Source organism: Corapipo altera, unplaced genomic scaffold (assembly GCF_003945725.1).
Source record: "Corapipo altera isolate COAL_440 unplaced genomic scaffold, ASM394572v1 61532, whole genome shotgun sequence".
NCBI lineage: Eukaryota > Metazoa > Chordata > Aves > Passeriformes > Pipridae > Corapipo > Corapipo altera.
This window is the reverse complement of record NW_020885298.1, coordinates 1-18721: the sequence shown is the minus strand read 5'-3', so window position 1 is coordinate 18721 and position 18721 is coordinate 1. Positions and strand designations below refer to the sequence as shown.

At 50.7% G+C, this 18721-nt stretch overlaps 1 protein-coding gene across 1 annotated transcript; it reads right to left on the bottom strand.

Annotated features, from left to right (window-relative positions):
• Window positions 1-15548: 15548 nt before the first annotated feature.
• On the bottom strand, window positions 15549-18718 carry LOC113940359 (serine/threonine-protein kinase pim-1-like; the record flags this gene model as incomplete). Its single annotated transcript, XM_027631492.1, has 5 exons — window positions 15549-16456; window positions 16650-17248; window positions 17823-18189; window positions 18395-18445; window positions 18533-18718. Coding segments are annotated over 5 exons (1230 nt in total), but the record flags the coding sequence as incomplete, so codon positions are not given.
• Between the last annotated feature and the right edge of the window lie 3 nt (window positions 18719-18721).

The window sequence follows — 18721 nt, the reverse complement described above, 5'->3', positions numbered from 1 at the left end:
GGTTGGCCAGAGGCATTCCCATGTAGAACAAATAAGGCAAGAGAAGTAGTTAAAGTCCTGTTAAATGAAATTATACCAAGATTTGGAGTACCTAAGAGTATCTCTTCAGATAGGGGCTCACATTTTTGTGCAGAGGTGGTACAAGCAATAAGTAAAGCTTTGAAAATTGATTGGCAATTGCACACGCCTTACAGCCCCCAAGCAAGTGGACAAGTAGAGAAAATGAATCATCTCATTAAACAACAAATTGCTAAAATATGTCAAGAGACAAATTTACATTGGTATCAAGCTTTACCTATTGCTTTAATCAGACTAAGGGTCAAGCCGAGACCAAAAGAGAAATTGAGCCCATTTGAGATCTTATTTGGCAGACCCTACATGATGCAAACTGTGAACAGTGAAGCTGTAGATCAAATTGGTAATCAGTATGTGTATGATTATGTTATGGTTGTTGGGAAGTAATTACAGAAAAATGCTACAGTAGTGCTGGAACATCAGCCCAAGCAGCCTGATTGTAAGTTACATCCATTCAACCCTGATGACTGGGTATATGTTAGAAATCTTTCAGGAGATCCACTGCGAGAGAAGTGGAATGGACCCTTCCAGGTGTTGATGATCACCTGCACAGCGATCCAGGTGAAAGAGAAACCCACATGGATCCACTACTCTCGAGTCAAGAGGGTTCCGGAGGAAACGTGGACCTCGGGAGAAGAATCATCTACTGTCAAACCTCCTCAGTGCTGATCTTTGGACTGATAAGTATAGTGGTGTTAAATCAAACTCTTGCCCAAAAATCATTATGGTCTCAAGCCTACAATGAGAGTTCTGGTCTACAATATTTCATAGATCCAGAACTTCCAGTTCACCCAAGCCAGCTGAGGGAATATAATCCATCTGTCATAGTCCTCCAGGGAACGAGAGTACTAAATCACTGGGAACATCCTGGTTACACATATACTACAAGTACCTTGATAGGGAAAATTGGAGAACAAACCTGAATTGGATGTAGAGTATATAAGCCACCTTCACAGATTAACTGGTCACCCAAAACTGAGGTCACTGTACGAGACACATTGCAAGAAAAACTCCTCTACCCGTATGATTTTGGAAGTGCAATTAGTGGACATGCATGTGATTCTGATCAGTGTTGGCACACCTTTGTTTTAAACAAATCAGTTTCTGGATTGTGTATATGGTTACTTGAAGTAGGAAATATAACCAGGAGATTTGTAATTAGTGCCTCATCAAGTATCCCGACCACTAAGCCCCCTACCACCACCACTACCACGACCACCACTACCACCATTCCTCCTCCTCCAACTTGTGGTAACGTCCACAATTTAACTTTTGCTGGACAGTATGTAATCAGGTACTCAAATGAGCAAAAGCTGTTGTTAGATCCCACATATTCACTGAAAAGAGTTCAAATAAATCTCCAAGTGAACGTATCAAGGGTACACAAAGATTGTCAACCCTATGTTCAACAGAGCCTCAGAGGCTGGTATGCATGGATGAAGGCCAGATCCCCTCGGACCAGAATCCAGAGAGATGTAACTGGGTGGTTTGGTACGGGATTAGGTGTGTTAAACACCATAGACCAGGAAGTATTGGTGAATAAACTGAGTGCTGTCACATCTGATCTAGGAAAACTCAAAGTCCCTCTAAGATCATCTTTGCTTACTCTGGCAGAAACACAATCACTGGCAGTTAAATTGTTAACATTAATAGCTAACCACACTGCAAAAGATTTTACTAAAATGATTGACTATGCTGGTGTCATCCATAAAAGATTTGCACTCGCAATACAGTGTCTCCAAACTCAACAATGGGTACAATCTGTAGCTGCAGGAATACTAAGGGAAGGAACTTCAGGAATACTACCACAGGAAATAAGAGAAATAATAGCTAGAAATAGCTCCACTACACAATTTGAGAAAAATTACCAAGCGTGGTGGCAGTTAGTGAATTTCACTTACAATCCTCAACATGAACAAATTGAAGGTTATTTTCTCACTATCAGTGCAGTCAAAGAAAAGACCATCTTTCCTATCCTGACATTAGGGGCCATACACCAAAACGTAGTTGTCAGACCCATAGACCATAATGTCTGGGCAAGTTACGATCACACCAAGAAAAAGTGGCAGTCAGTCAGCACTGAGGCATGTATTCCTAAAGGACAATTAGGATATATCTGTGAAAATGCTGTAGTTGAAGACGAAGATTTATGCTTAGATACTGAAAATAGTCTGTGTACCTTTGAGATGCTTCCCCATGCTAAAGTCCAATCACAAGTTTACTACGTAGGAAATGGATGTGCATGCGTTAGGACTTTTTGTGCTAATTTTACTGTAGATGCTTGTCATGAAATCACAAATGGTACTAATTTTTGTGTGTGTAATTTTACTCGAATCATAGGCTGTGATTTTGATTATACTGTTCCAGTAACTACTAAACAACTGATTGAAGCTGATTATGTAATGTATCGTGATGTACCAAAATTACAGATAGGAATGGATATTAATCTTTTCAAAGCAATGCTTAAACATCCTGATATAGAAAAACTGGTCCAAGAAGTGAACAGAACGACTAAACTAATGCTCTGGCAAGTGGAACACGACACTGAGAACATAAAAGCTGTTTTAACCAAAGTAGAAAATGTGGGAAAACATCACTGGTGGGACATCTTCACTGGATTCTCCCCTACAGCATCACAAGTGTTCCACTACTTGATACATCCAATATTAGTAATAGGAGCGAGTACGATTATACTGTTGATTCTAACTATCTGGCTATGGTACAAATTAAGCATCATGGTTAAAAGGATACAGATAATGTGGGCAGTGATGCATACCTATCAACATCCATTAGAACTTGACGAAGGAATTCGTAAATTCTAAACGAGAAGGGGGGAATGAAACAGGAGGCCAGGCCCAAAAGAGTTAACTAAGAAATTTGGGCCTGCTAACAAACTGCTAACATCCAAGATGATCTGTGCTCGTTCTGTTCTACTTACTGGACCAAAGCTTAAGCTTATAGAACAAGAACATAAAATAGACTTAGAGGCAATAAATTAGAAATATAACAGGATCAGGTAGACATTTGAATAGGAGAAATAGGCCTGGAGCCAGGGTTTTTTCCAAGCTTCAGTGAGCGGGTCAAGAACAATGGAAAAGAAGAAGGGTCAAGCTGAGGAAGATGAGTTGAAGCCCCCTGCCCCATTGAGGAAGATGGGAACTCCCCTCCGAAATGGGGTGCCAAGAGAAGCACCGCCCCAAGTTCCGCCTATTCTCCGCCTATTTTTAATATGTATTGATAGATGTTGTAATTGTTTGAATATGCATTTAATCACATCTGAAAATTGTATAAAAGTGCTGATTTTCTGAAGAGCCGGTGAGCAAGTTTGTCCAGCGTGAGCTGGCTTGCTCCCAACGCTGCAAATAAATACCTTTGCTGCTCAAAAGATCAAAGTCTCTGGGCAGTTTCTCAGACCGGTTTTTTGGATTCACAAATGAATAGACAATTGATCAGACAAGGAACAGATGAAAGACCTTAAACAGAATTATTTACTACACAGTACAAAAGCCAAAACCTCCTAGCAGTATAGTGTAAGATAGGACAGTGCAGTCTATCAAAGTCATTCTATTAAAGCAATTGGATCAAAACCAGCAAATAGTAACAGTCCTGAAGTAGAGATTGAGGTAACTCACCCCACAACCACAGGGGGTAGTCATCTCTCTTTCACTTAACTCCTGGGGAGTGGCCATGAAATCTGTCCCTGCTTCATGGCACAAGCTCCACACACTTCAAGGAAGTCTGGGGAAGAATCTGCCACAGGAAAGTTGGACGGGGCATTTATAGTTATAAAAAGTTTGACTGCCAGACATATTTGCAGGTCAGGGAGCAGCTTATCTGTCAAAACCTGCTTCAAAACTAGGATGTGTGTTTGAATTTCATGAACCATTTTGGGTTTAGAATAATTCAACATTAAAAACAGCACCTTGACACCAGCAGTAACTCATCACAGAGAGTGTTTTTTGCATTCTCTGACCAATTTTTAGGTATTATCAGAGCAGAGCATCCTGCCAGAAATGGTCCCTTGATTCCATGAGGTTGCAAAAACTCTCAGGGTTCCTTTGGTTCCATGAGGTCCTGCAGTGTCACAATGGAGCCTTGGTTCCATGAGGTTCCGGAGTGTCACAATGGCCCTGATGATTTCATGAGTTTCCACTACGGCCCAGGATTCCATTGGTTTCGTGAGGCCCCTGACTGTCACAATGGCTCCTGGATTCCACGATATTCCAGAATATCCCAGGGTTCTCTTGGCTCCAAGAGGCTCCCCAGTGTCCCACTGGCCCCGTTGATTCCAGGAGGCCCTGCAGTGTCCCAACGGCCACTTGGTTCCATGAGCCACAGCGGCTGCCGCCGGCCTCTGTGCCCGGAGCCGCCGCTCCCACGGCGCTGCCGCACTCACCGCCGGGGTTGCCGCTCGCGCAGCCGCCGCTCTGCCCCGGCTGCACCGGGACCCGGCACCGCCTCGGGCCTGCGCTGCCGCCTCAGCGGCCACAGGGACACAGCCATGGGGGGACCTTTGCTCTGCCACTGCTGGGGCCTGGCTTGGTTCTGATTGGGGCTGGGCTTTAGGAAAGTTGCTGTTTAATTTTCATGCTCCACTGGAGCAGCTCCTGAATTCCAAAGGTTTCCTAATCCAGGGGAGGGGTTTCTATGGCATCGGAGGTGCTGCCCCTCGGGACACATTGTCAATAAACCATCCAGCTGACTGGGATGGGTGTAAGAGCTGGGGAACACAGGATAATCAGTCATCCCCTGAAAGCCTTGGAACATTCCCTACCTGAATCGTAACCCAAATGGAACAGTTTGGATACAATTCCCAAATATTCTGGAAACTCCAGTCACTCCTGACACCAGGATGGAAATTCAGCAGAAAACTAAAACCAGTCACCTTGGGAGCCCACAGCCAGCAGTGCTGAGAGAGGCCCCGGCAGCTCCCCAGCACCTCCCTCTCAGTGGGACACCTCTGGCAGCCTCTCCCAGCTCAGGAACCCTCCAGTTTACAACACCCCAAAGACCCTCGCTGATGCCCAGGACAATTCTGATCCCCCCTGAACAAACACTCCTCCAGCTGTGACCCTTGTCTGTTGGCAAACACAAAGGGATTTGGGGGAGTTTTTTTCCCTGACAACAGGAGAATTTTGGAGAGGGACCTTTCCACACCCAGCTCTTGATGTGTCCACACATCTCTGCCTGGGTGTGGGTGTGAATTGACTGGGGTGGGAATGTTGTTATTGTGAATCTATAATTCAGTCACTGTTAAAATTGTAGCACATGTTATTGAATCACCTGATAACTGGTCAACTGGTCAATGATAAAATGCTACTAATGTCTTTTGCCCTCTTGTTTTTGGATCCAAATCCTTTGTGCCCTGACCCTCTTGCATCCCAAGGAACTGTGTAAATCATTCCTATTCATCAAAAAATATATATTTTTCATGACTTCCACTTTAAAATCTTCCTACTTAGTTAAACTACAAAACAACTTCAATTAGCTGATGCCTTAAGCCTCTAATGGTTTTTTTATTTTTCTAATATTGGTAAGCCTTGTAAGTTTTATAGGTAGACTCAAAAAGCAGCATCCCTTGCCCCTGGTCCCTATCCCTTTCCATGTAGCACCCTTGTTTACACATTCCTTAACCCTCTTACCCCATTCTATGCTCCCTATATCAACCCTACTCTTGAATCTAGCAGAAATGTTTAGTCTTTTGTCAAGGCAAGGCCTAGATTGTTGGCAGAACAGCATATCAGGGCCTGAACAACAAAATGAAGTCAAGAATTAGGTAACTATGTACCCTTTGTGCTCTGATGATGGTGAAGATGATGAAGTAGGTGGTTCCGAAATGCACCCCAGACCCATTTTCAGGGGGTGGACCCCGGGGCGGTCCAGAGTAAAGGCCACAGGGTGGACACATCTGGGATTGGATGGATGGGGTTATAAAATGTAACCTCTCGGGCACAGGGGAGCGCGTCTTGTAACATCTACTGCCTTGGCAAATAAACCCTTTCTTATCTCACCCCTAATTAAGTGCTCCGGGAGATTTTTTCAGCACCATAAATCCCACGGCAACATAGCTGTAGAAGTCTTGAAGACTTGAAGACAATTAAAGGAATAGAAATATTTGTTTTTCAGTGTTTTAATGGGTCCCACAGTGTGTTTGGATTTGCATCAGCTGTCAGTCCAAGATGGGCCATGTCAGAACTGGTGAGGTTGGGGGGTGGGGGGCAAGGTTGATCATACAGGGTCAGTCTGGATCTTCTGAGGAGACATTCAGCATCAAGATCACTTGGAGAACACCTCTATCACCTCTCCTCTGAACAGAAAAATATCCATAATTGAATTAAAACAAAAAAAGTACAAATTTTGAAGACTTGTTTTAAAATTGCCTTGAAGACAATTAAAGGAAGACAAAGAGATCCTGAGGGATTTCTGGAATTTAATGAGCCCCACGGGGTGTTTGCAGCCCAGCCCATGATCCTGAGGTACTGAGAGAAGATTGAAGCAGCTGCTGAAGAAGTCAGAAGCCAAACTCCAAATGCCTTGAAGCATTGCTGGGCCCCACTGAGGGCAGGCACTGACAAAGCCTCCCCAGGGACTCCTTGGAGCAGCTCCTTGGAGGCCAGGAGTGCAGGCAGACAAAGGCTCTGGGCAGGCCCCTGCAATGCTGAGCAAAGCCTGCCTTGGTTTTGTGGAGCACAAAGGCCAAGGCCTGAGCCCCAGGCCCTGGCCCAGCAGATCCTGTCCCTCCCGGCTGGCTCAGGGCTGTTTGGGGGGCACTGGGATGGGAGGGGGAGGAACAACCAAGGCCCAAAACTGGGCAACCCCTGCCAGGTTCCTGAGGGAGGGGCGAGGCAGAAACCAAGGGCAGAACCTGCCAGGCAAGTTGCTTGTGGTGGCCTGAGTGGCAGAGGTAGCTGCCAGAGGCAAGGGGACAAAGGCCTGGGTGCCTTTGGGCCTTGCAGCCCTGCCAGAGCCCTTGGCCATCTCTCCTGCAGGCTGTCCTGCCCTGACCCTGCTGCTGCTCTGGCCTTGCAGGCTGCACACACCCCTCCTGCTTTCCCACCCCCCTCCCCGCAGCATTTCTAGACCCTCCCTGATGTCTCTGCACCAGCTCTGGCTGTTGCCATGTGCACTTCGCCTTCTTAACCTGGATCCTGAGCCCCTGTGCCACAGGACATCCCTCCCAGAGCCCAGGCCCTTCTCCTGGGGGTCACTGCAGAGCTGAGCAGATCCAGGTCACTCTCGTTCCTCTGCCAACCCCCTGGTCCTGCTCTGGGCCCTGCAGGTCCTTGCCCTGCTCCCAAGGGCTGGGGGGGTGTTTAATGGTCAGGGTTTGGGGTTTAGAGCTCAGGGTAGGGATTAGGCAGAACTCTGGGAATTTTGTTGTTCTGCTGACAGTGTCTGGTTCATGATTAGTGTTTTGGCCTGGGTTAGGGTTAAAGCTTGGCTTTTCATACCAAGAATGCAGGTTTGGGATTGGGGTGGGCATTGGAGTACAAATAAGAGTGTGGAGTTCTGGGTTTGGGCTTTGCCTTTGAGGTCAGGTTGAGATTGGGATTAGAGCAGTGGATTCCTTTCATTGGGAGGGGCAGCACTTTTGGATTGGGGCTTGAGGTTAGAAATAGTGTAAAAGTCCATCAGGAGTATTTGCAAAGTCAGTGTTTCGGCACCCTCAGCCTTAACTGAACCTGTTTTTACCTCATCAAAATCGTTCCCCTCTGTTGGAAAAACCCCTCTTTCCTTCCCCAAATATCCAATCTTTTTTGTCTCAGTTGCTCCTAATCTCCCCCAAACTTTCATCTGGGTGGGCTCAGCTCTGTGATGACACTGTGCAACCTCATGGAATCAAGGGACCATTGTGGTACTGCAGGGCCTCATGGAAACTAAGGAACACAGGGACACTGTGGTGTGAAATCTTGTAGAATCAGGGGGCCATTTAATATCTGGGGCCTTGTGGAACAAAAAGAACCCTGAAACATTTTGGAACCTCATGGAACCAGGGAGCCATTGTGTGACTGCGGTGCCTCATGGAAACAAAGGAATCCTGGGACACAGTGGAACCTTATAAAATCAAGGGGCCACTGTGACACTACAGGGCCTTTTTGGAGCCAAATGGACCTTGGGACACTGGGGAACCCTATGGAATCAAGGGGCCATTGTGACACTGGGGAAACTCGTGGAAAAAGGGAACCTAGAGACACTCTGCAACTTCATGGAATCAAGGGGTCATTGTGACACTGAGGACACCACATGGACTCAAGGGACCACTGTGACACTACAGGGCATTATGGTGCCAAAGGAACCTGGGGACACTGTGCAATCACATGGCATTGGGGTGCCATTGTGTCAGTGCAGAACCTTATGGAATCAAGAGGCCATTTTGACACTGCAGGATCTCATGGAAACAAAGGAACCCTGGGACACTTTGCAAATCAAGGAGGCATTGTGACACTGAAGGCCCTATGGACCTGAGGACACTGTGGAAACTCATGGAATTCAGGGGCCATTTTGACCCTGCAGGGTCCTATAGAGCCAAAGAAACTTGTGGAGAAATTGGAACCTCATAGAATCAGGAGTCACTATGACACTGCAGGGCCTCATGGAACCAAAGGAATGCAGGAATACTGTGGAATCTCATGGAACCAAGGGGCCACTGTGACACGTGAGGCCTCTTTGGAACCAAAGGAACCCTGAGACATCTCAGAGCCTCATGGAACCAAGGGCCCATAGTGACACTGAAGAGCCTCATGGAACCAAGGGGCCACTGTGCCTCCTCAGAACTCCATGGAATCAAGCAGAGCCGCTGCCTCCCCCCCACTGCCGCACGGACCGGAGTCACCAGCTCTGCCCCGCTTGGACACCTCTGGAGTCAGCGTGTTCTTGGGCAGCACAACTGATCTCAGACCAGAGAGTTTCCCACATCTTGCTTTGCCCCCTCTTTTCCACAGGGCCAGGGTAGCCTCTTCCCATGGCCCCTCTGCTCACACAGGGTGTCCTGCTCTTCTCCTGGCACATCCCATCTCCCCACAGAGCCTTTCCCCAGGGGAACACATCTGTGCTGGCCTGAGCAGCCCTTCCTGCACCCCCTGCCCATGCTCCCCACAGCCCCGAGCTGGGGTGGCTGCTCTGCAGAACACAGGGGCTGTGGGGCCTGGGGCCATGGGGGACTCTGTTGGCTGTGCTGCTCAAGTTGGGAGGCAGAGCCAGCTGATGGTGCTCCCTGCCACTGACCACCTCCCACAGACGCTCCTGTGTGGCCATGGAGGGGGCTCAGAGGGGCCCTGCCTTGTTCCAGAGCTGGGACATTGCTTTGGAGGCTGCTCTTGATTGACCTGTGGAAGTTCACTGAGGGCAAGAGAAGTCACTTGCAAGAGTTTTCCCTGTACCTGCTGTGTCCCCTGGGCTTGCAGAGCTCTGTTTGCCACTTGACAGGGAGATTTAGTAATTTATCTCTGGGTGACTCCACCCTGGGCAGGATTCTGCTCCAGGGCTCCATTCCCTGCTGACTGGATTGGGACAGGCTGTCCCCGCAGATCCTCTGTGCTCTCCTGCACTTCCTAATTTCCTACAGAAAAATCCTCACCTGCCATCAGAGCCCTCACAAGCTGCAGAGCCCCAGGCAGGTGACTTGGAGATCATTTGTCATCTCCATTGGCCATTGGCCACCTACACACAACATCTGACCCAGCCCTCAGTCCCTGCAGTCCCAGTGGGTCCCTGACCTCCCTGCACTGTCTCCATGGAGAAACAAGCAAAGCAACAAGACTTTGGACAGTTTATTCCTTGGACTTCTTCTCAACACCAGTGTTGGGAAAAGACCTCAGCCTTCAGGAAGTGCCTGCAGGGGAACCCCTTTGCTGCTGGAACTGCTGTTGTGGAGCCCAGCCCTGTGCCAGCAGTGCCCAGGGCCTGTCCCTGCCTGTGCTCACAGGCCTGACCCACAGCAGGACAGTGACTGAGCTACCAGAGCACTCAGGCCTTGGGCACGGGCAGGAAAGGAGAGGGTGGGAGTGCAAAGAGAGCAGCTCTGAACAGACCCAGTTCTGGGGCTCCCTGGCAGCGCTGGGACTCTTTTCCCCTCCACATCTGCAAACATGGAAATGCCCTCCAGCTTCAGGGGAGGTCTCAGAGGAAGGATCAGGGAAAAAGAATTTGTGTCCTTTCTTAGAGATTGTGATTCCTCATGTACAAACTAAAACAGGGAGGATGTTTGACAAATACCTTGCTGCACAAACTTTTATTTTGTTTAAATCCACACAAAACATGATTCCTGTTTAGTACATTTTGTGGGTCAAAAAAAAGAGACAATGACCGAATTCTATATGGGATGAAGAATAAAATTTCAGTGTTAATGACATGAACAGAGGAAAAAAAACAGGAAAGCCCCCCACCCCAAACACTATCAAAAACTTTAGAAGGCAGACTGGGCCCAAAATGTGTTACACAATGAGTGTTCTGCAGAAGAAAAGATGCAGTTTATTGCTTCTGAAAAAAATCCAGTCATTGTTTTCCTTATGGCATCCTTGAGTTCCTGGTTCCTGAGGCTGTAGATGAGGGGGTTCAGTGCTGGAGGTACCACTGAGTACAGAACTGACAGGGCCAGATCCAGGGATGGGGAGGAGATGAAGGGGGGCTTCAGGTAGGCAAATGCTGCAGTGCTGACAAACAGAGAGACCACAGCCAGGTGAGGGAGGCACGTGGAAAAGGCTTTGTGCCGTCCCTGCTGAGAGGGGATCCCTAGCACAGCCCTGAAGATCTGCACATAGGAGAACATAATGAAAACAAAACAACCAAAACCTAAACAGACACCAACCCCAATAAGCTGAATTTCCCTGAGGTAGCCTGAGTGTGAGCAGGAGAGCTTGAGGATGGCAGGGATTTCACAGAAGAACTGGCCCAGGGCATTGCCACGGCACAGAGGCAAAGAAGATGTATTGGTTGTGTGCAGCAGAGAATAGAGAAAGCCAGTGACCCAGGCAGCTGCTGCCATGTGGGCACAAGCTCTGCTGCCCAGGAGGGTCCCGTAGTGCAGGGGTTTGCAGATGGCAACGTAGCGGTCGTAGCACATGATGGTGAGGAGGGAAAACTCTGCTGAGATGAAAAAGGCAAAGAAAAAGACCTGTGCAGCACATCCTGTGTAGGAGATGGTTGTGGTGTCCCAGAGGGAATTGTGCATGGCTTTGGGGACAGTGGTGCAGATGCAGCCCAGGTCTGTGAGGGAGAGGTGGAGCAGGAAGAAGCCCATGGGGGTGTGCAGGTGGTGGTCGCAGGCTACGGCGCTGAGGATGAGGCCATTGGCCAGGAGGGCAGCCAGGGAGATGGCCAGGAAGAGCCAGAAGTGCAGGAGCTGCAGCTCCCGCCTGTCTGAGAATGCCAGGAGGAGGAACTGGGTGAGGGAGCTACTGTTGGACATTTGTTGCCTCTAGATGTGGGGCACTGTTCAAGTAGAAAAGAACAGTGACAAGTTAAGGTAGAGCATTCTAAAAAAAATCAAAGCCGCTTTCCAACACCCCTCTCACTGTTCCATTGGTTTTCCTTTTCTAGGAATCTCTTCTTCAGCTCCAGGGCTGGAGCCCTGCTCGGGGCTCCCTACATCTTCCATGAGGAGCAGACCCTCTGCCCACTGGCTGTGAGGGGTCAGTCCTGCTCTGCACTGCTGGGGTCATGGGCATGGTGGGCACAGGGACCTGTCCTGGTGTTCAGCTGTGTCAGATGGAACTGCTCCCACTGCAAAAGGGCTTGTCAGCATCTGCACTCCCAGAAGAACCAAGACAGCAGAAGGCAGTTTCAGAAGTTTGGTTTTGGTTTTTTTTTAGACTCCCCTCATCTCTCCTGAGGAGTGTTCCTGGATGTCAGAACCCCTCAGCACTTCTGATGCACTCAGGGAGAACAGAGCAGGTCCTGCCAGGCAGGAGAATTGTCCTGGGCTTAGTGCAGAGGGGACCTGGTCTGTCCCTCTCTCTTGTTCCCAATTGCCCTGGCTTTGCTCCTTCCTGAGATGGAGATTGATCACACTCCCAGTTTGGTCTGAAAAGCCACCAGACACTGTTGAGAGCAGAGGGATCCATCCCAGACCCCTCAAGGTCTCAGCCTGTCTCAAGGGCTCAGCAACCCACTTGGAGCCAAGGACACTCGTGGCTCATCTTCCCAACCCAACAGCATCTCCTGGCATGGGCACAGCATCTCTGTCCCTCTCCACTGGGGCTTTCAGAGAACACAGCTGTGCTGGGAGGATGGTTTGCATTCTCCAGGGCAGCTCCCAGCTTGGAAGGACACCTCAGAAAAGAGCCAAGTGTCCTAATGACAGGGTCTGATTGAGGGAAAAAGAGCTTTTTAACCAGGTCCACAGACTTCACTGCCCACAGCCCACAGCCCACAGGGCAGAGGACAATTGGAATGTCTCATTCCCAGGGACACACCTGCCTGGGGGGAATCCCAGGATCAGTGTTGGACTGTGTAGCTTGAACTGCCCTGCCCAGTGAGCCTGACTGAGAGAAGGAGGGAACAACCTCAGGACCAGGGGCAAGCTGAGAACCAAGGAAATGCACAGGGAGGGTCCAGCTGGGAGAGGCCAGGGCAGAGCCCACTGGGCACTCAGGGCAGCGTCACCCTGAGCCAGCTGTACCACCTCCCAGACACCAACAGTGCCAGTAAGTTGTTCTCAGCCCTGGGCAGCTCCCTAGAGTTCCCTCTGCAACTCAAACCACCAAGCATGTGGCTTGAGAGCTTGAGAGAAATCCCTCCTTGGACCTTCCCCTTGAAGTATCCCCTGGAAAATATCCTGGGGTGCTCTGGTTCTGTGAGCAGCCCTGACCCATAAAACTCTCCCTTGATAGCAGAAGAAACCTGCCCTGCCCTGCAGGGGTAGCTCAGAGAGAGACAGTCTGGAGATGGTTTGCACAAATTGATCATTACTGTCACTCTCGTCAAATAACTGAAGGAGTTCCAAAAATACTCCAGATACAGGAACAATCTTGTAAGCTACCTGATTCAAACCCTCCTCCTTCCTGTATAAAACCTGCTCCCGCTTTTGAACCTCACTTAAAAAATGTTTGGTTTACAGATGCTTCTGCCAGACGAGAAGGAAAAGTGTGGAAATATCGAGCCGTGGCCCTACATGTTGATTCAGGGAACAGGGTAGTGACAGAAGGAGAAGGGAGTGCTCAGGTCGGGGAGTTAGTAGCAGTATGGAGTGTATTTACCAGGGAAGCAGACACTGAAGGAGACACATCCATTTACACAGATTCCTATGCAGTATTCAAAGGATGTACAGAGTGGCTCCCTTTTTGGGAACAAAATCAATGGGAAGTGAATCAAGTATCAGTGTGGCAACAAGAAAAATGGAAAGAGATTCTAAACATTGCTAGACAAAAAACATTCCTTGTGGGATGGGTTGCTGCACACCAAACAGATAACAACCCTGCTCATCTGTTACACAATCAAGTAGACTCACTGACACGGTGAGCTAAGATAACAATGGAGGGAGAGGGACAAAATTGGGAACGTCTGTTAGAATGGTTACACGTAAAAAGAGACCACTCAGGAAACAGAGATCTGTTTAAAGAAGCAATCAGTAGAGGGTGGCCAGTTACCAGGGAGCTGTGCAACACAGTGATCTCTGCCTGTAGTCTGTGCCACACCAGGTTGAAAGATCCACTGAAGGATCCACCCCTGCACCTGAGGGATAACAAGGGATTGTGGGATACCTGGCAGGTAGACTACATCGGTCCTTTCCGAATTTCTTATGGAAAACAAGACATCCTGGTTGGGGTAGAGATAATATCAGGACCAACCCTGGCTGAAGCTGTGCGACGAGCCACGGGAGAGAATACTGTGAAAACTCTAAAGCTATGGTTCAGTTATCTGCCTAAACCAAAGTCTATCCAATCAGACAATGGGAGCCATTTCACTGCCGGGGTGGTACAAGAATGGGCCCGAGAAGAGGGAATTCAATGGACCTGCCACACTCCATATTATCCACAAGCAAATGGTGTTGTGGAACGTCCCAACGGGCTCCTAAAGCGAGCCATAAAACCTCATAACCCTGAATGGGCCTCCAGAGTTTCTGATGCAGTAACCAAAATCAAGAGCCCATGGGGAATAAATGGTTGCCCTCGAATTACAGCATTCTGCCCCGAACCTCCCACTATTGTACTGAGGGAAAACAAAAGTAAAGATCCTGTAAAACCACTCCATTATCCAGACCAACCCGTATTAGGAAATCTACCCTCTGTGGGACAGGTGCCACTCACTCTAAAAACCCCGGTTAACCCTCACACATGGGGAGCCACAGATGCTCATGAGAAGGACCATCGAATAAACACTCGATGGATTCTTCCTTCTTTTTAACAATCGGTCCGCAATGGGCCAGATTTGTTCCTTTTGCAGAAACCTACCAGCAGAAGAGATCACAAAGTGACAATAGAACTGAAGAGTTATATTGGTTTTTTGGGGTTTTTTTACCACATTGGTTGTTTGCATGAGTTTTATCTTAAAAATGTTATGATCCTAATAGTTTTGAACCTACCACAAGCATTGTGTTTGTGTTCCCCTACTCCCAAAATTGCTTGTATTAAGGATTGTTAACTTGTTTGTGTAGTTTTTCTGAGATGTACTGTTAGTTTAATTTTTGCCAAGTTTATTTTGTCTTTTTAAATATCTAAACTCAACCAAATCTAACCTGGGAGTTAGTACAAGTATTCGTGCATATTTGAAATCATACAAATATGTATTATATACATTAGCCTTCTGCCTTGAGAGGCACTGAATTTCATATTTGGTTAAAATTTAACAAATAGAACTAAATTGAAGCCCAAAGAGAACCTAAGAAAGCCTTTTACCAGCTCCCAAGTAACTCAATGTTTCTGATGTATAATTTCAAGTATGTGTATATGTTTGTAACCTTATTAATGTTAAGAAATTTGATTGTAGCCTATTACTCACCCTGATTACTCACGGGGTGGAGAGAGAGTAGCTAATACAAATTAGCTTACTATTTTATTATAAAGTTTTTATTGAGAGAGGAGAATTGCAGTGCATTGGGGCTGTCTCTTCCTTTCCTTTACTCTTCTGTCTTCCTGTCCACTACACGAGAAGCACCGCCCACAAAGAAAATTCACAGAGAAGAAAAACAAAATCATTGAATGCACAAATCACGGGGTGGGGTCAGAGACTGAAACAGTGAATGATTTATGCATTCTAAGAGACTTCTGCAGGCTTTTGACTTTCTGATGGGTAACTGGGTCCATCCCCCCCCCCTCCTCCAGTGCAGAAGATGTCAAGCCCCGAAAAGGTGGGAAGAGCCGAGTTTACCACGCCCTCCACATGAACTCCGGGCCAAAAAGGGGGACACCACCCTATGAAAACAACTCCCCGCCCTGGGGGAGGTGCAAAGGATATGGATTTTGACTGGTGACTTTGGGGTTTTGGCAGGGTTTTTGTTTTTCCTTCTCCCCCCACCACTCCTGCTGACAAGATGGGCAAGATGAGCATCTACCTCACAAGATCTGCTGCCGGAAGAAGAGCGTGTCCCAAAGGATGTCCTCAGCCTTCTCAGAGGGGACGTCAGATCCTCTCCAGGGATGGTCCCAGCCCTTCCCAATCCGGACTGGGCACCAGCTCCAACTCTTCCCTTGAAACAAACAACAAATTCATGACAGGAGATTACAAACCAAAAGTGGAAACAAGAAAAAGAGGTAAACTGTTAACATTCTGTCAGGGTTCTGAGGAAGGCCCAACCCCTCCAGGCCAAAGAAAAACCCCACCTCCCCCAGCTCAGGAAAACCCAGGCCTTCTCCCTGCCCTGCTGCACTGGCCCAAAGAAAGGCTCCTAAGCCAAGGCAGCCCAAGCCTTCCCTGGCCTGCAGCCCAAAGCAGCTGGTGTTCTGCAGCCCCGCCTTTGCTCCCCCCACGGGGGTTTGTTTTTGGCAGGCTGGCTGCCCCTGCCCCAGCCCTGCCCAGCAAAGGGGCAGTGGCAGAGGCTGGTGGCAGAGCCGGGCTCCCATTTCACCCCCAGCCCAGAGCACCCGCCCACCCTCCTGCCAAGAAGCAGCTTGGCAGCCGGCTGAAGAATTCCTCAGGTTCCCCGCCAGCAAAGGGGGAACCTTCGGTGCCCAGCCAGGCTGAGCAATGCCCGCGTCCGGGAGCACCCCCTGGGTGTGGACTCATCTGCAAACGGCGTGTGGAGCACGTCTGGGAGGAAGGGGCCAGAATCCAAGTCCATCATCCTCAGCTCGCCGGCGTCCAGGTCAGCTGAGAGCTTGTCATCCTTGACGTCGTCCTCCATGTCTCCAGCAGCAGGCCCACCCGGCACAGCTTCTCCAGAGGCCCCTTCTCCTTCCCTGGGGGCCAGACCAGGCTGTCAGCGTTCTGCCCAGGGCCCAGCTGTCTGTGAAGCGGGACCAGCAAAACCAGGTTGGATGGTGGCCACCAGCACTTGGAAGACCGGGTCTGCAGCCCAGCTCCAGCACAAAGAGGGGCGTGTTCCCGTGGGATGACCCCCCCTCAGTGCTACAGGCTGACCAGAAAGTCTGGTCTGCTTTTCTTTGCTTCTATCGCCAAGAGATGTGTGGAGGTGTTACTTGCCAGGCCCCTGGATCAAAGTGAGCACGTGGATCTCTCCCGTCTTCTAGGGCAGGGGAATGCCCTGCACCCAAGGATGGCACAAGAGGTCTTCCAATGCTGGCCTGTCCGAGGGGCGGATGGACAAACACCACCTGATAAGGTGCTGGCAGCCTGGGGGGAAAATGGCCGGTCAGTTGGAGAAGGATCCTGTCCCCTCTGTCCCACTGTCCACGTGCCCAGGCTGTGCTGGCTGTGCTCAGAGCTGTGCCCAAACTTCTCCATCGATTCTCCCTTTTGGAGGAGAGCAGGATGGCAGGACACAGGCCACCTCCTCCAGCCACCCATGGGACACAAACAGCTTCAAGAGCGGCGTCCTCGGGAGCCCGCTGCCCTCTCCCAACACCGTTATTCCCCCCGTGCCACAAAGATCGGTATCCACCTTCAGAGACCCGTGGTGGGAACGGGAGCTGGTCCCAGATGGTCTTGGGGCCTTTGCGGAAAGGGTGCTTCCCACAGACCATCTGGTAGAGCAGGATGCCCAGGGACCAGACGGTCGCCTCCTCGCCGTGGTAGCGTTGGAGGTAGATCCACTCTGGCGGGCTGTATGACAGTGTTCCTACGGAATACAGACGCGGTTCATCAGGTGGATGCTGCCTGCTCCCAGAGCCTCACCCCAGCATCCCTGGCAATGTGGGGCCTGCCCCAGTGGCACATGCTGTGACCCACTGCCTTCTCGCCGGCCCCTGACTCTCGGTTACAAACTCTGGGTTGGAGAAGAAGCCGCTGGTGTCCAAGAGGGCAGCGGAAGCCCTGGCAAGGCCCAACCACTACATGCAAGGGAAAAACCCCCCCAGTGCTGGGGCAAAGCCGTGCCTTCTCCCCGCCCCACTGCACTGCCCCCAACAATTCATCATAAGCCAAGGCAAACAAGGCGAGCGGAGCAGCCCAAACCCTTCCTCTCCTGCACACCAAGCCAGCTGGTGCACAGTTCTGACCCCCTTCTCTGCTACCCTCACGGGGGTTTTGGTCAGGCTGGCTCCCCCCTGCCCCACACCCAGCCCCATCCAAAAGCAACTTGGCTGAAGAACTAATCCTGTTCCCCCTCGGCCAAAGGGGCGATCTCCGGTGCCACACCCGGGCATGGCCATGCGATGCCCGGCACCAGGAGCATGCCCCGGCTGTGGGCTCACCTGCAAACTGGGTGTAGACCGTGTCCCGAAGGAAGGTGCCACATCCAAAGTCCAGGAGCTTGGCCTCGCCGGTGGCCAGGTGGAGGAGGATGTTCTGGGGCTTGATGTCCCGGTGCAGGACGCCGCAGCTGGTGCAGTGCCGCACGGCCTGCAGCACCTGGCGGAACAGCCCCCACGCCATCTCCTCCGGCAGGAACCCCCACGCCGTGATTAAGGCAGAGAGGTCCTGAGACGGCTCCGGATGCTCCATGACCAACAGGAAACCGTTGGGGAGCTCGACCCACTCCAGCAGCTGGATGACCCCAGGAAAGCCCTTGGACACCTTGTCCAGCAGCACGATCTCCAGGGGGGCCCGGGTGCCGTCAGGCTGCGGGGGGACCACGGGGTCGTCAGTGGGGCTGATGCCGTGCCTGTCTGCCTGCTACCCCTGCGCCAGCCCTGGATGCTCCCCGGCCCCCAGCGACCCCACGCCCACTCTCCCTCCAGGTGTCCCGGCGGCTTCCACCCTCCCGGGCCTCGGCTCGTCCCCGCCCGGCCCGCCCCGCTTTCTCCCGCTGGCCCCGCTCGCTCACCAGCTCGCCCCAGCGCCGGATGAGATCCCGGGGCACGGCTTTGATGGCCACCTGCAAGCCAAGGCCAAGGGCGGCTTGAGCTCGCCGCCCGTCCCGCTCTCCTCCTCCTCCCCTTCCTCCTCCTCCTGCTCCACTCACCGGGGCTCCGTCCCAGGTCGCCGCGTAGACGCGGCCGAAGCCGCCGCTGCCCAGCAGCGAATGCAGCCGGTAGCGCTCGTGCAGCGGCTCCTTGGCCTTCCGTGCGGGCGAGACGTGGCCGTCAGCGTTGGGGCCGGGGCCCGGCACGGCCCCCGAGCGCCCCTCAAGCGGCTCGGGCCGGGCTTCCCC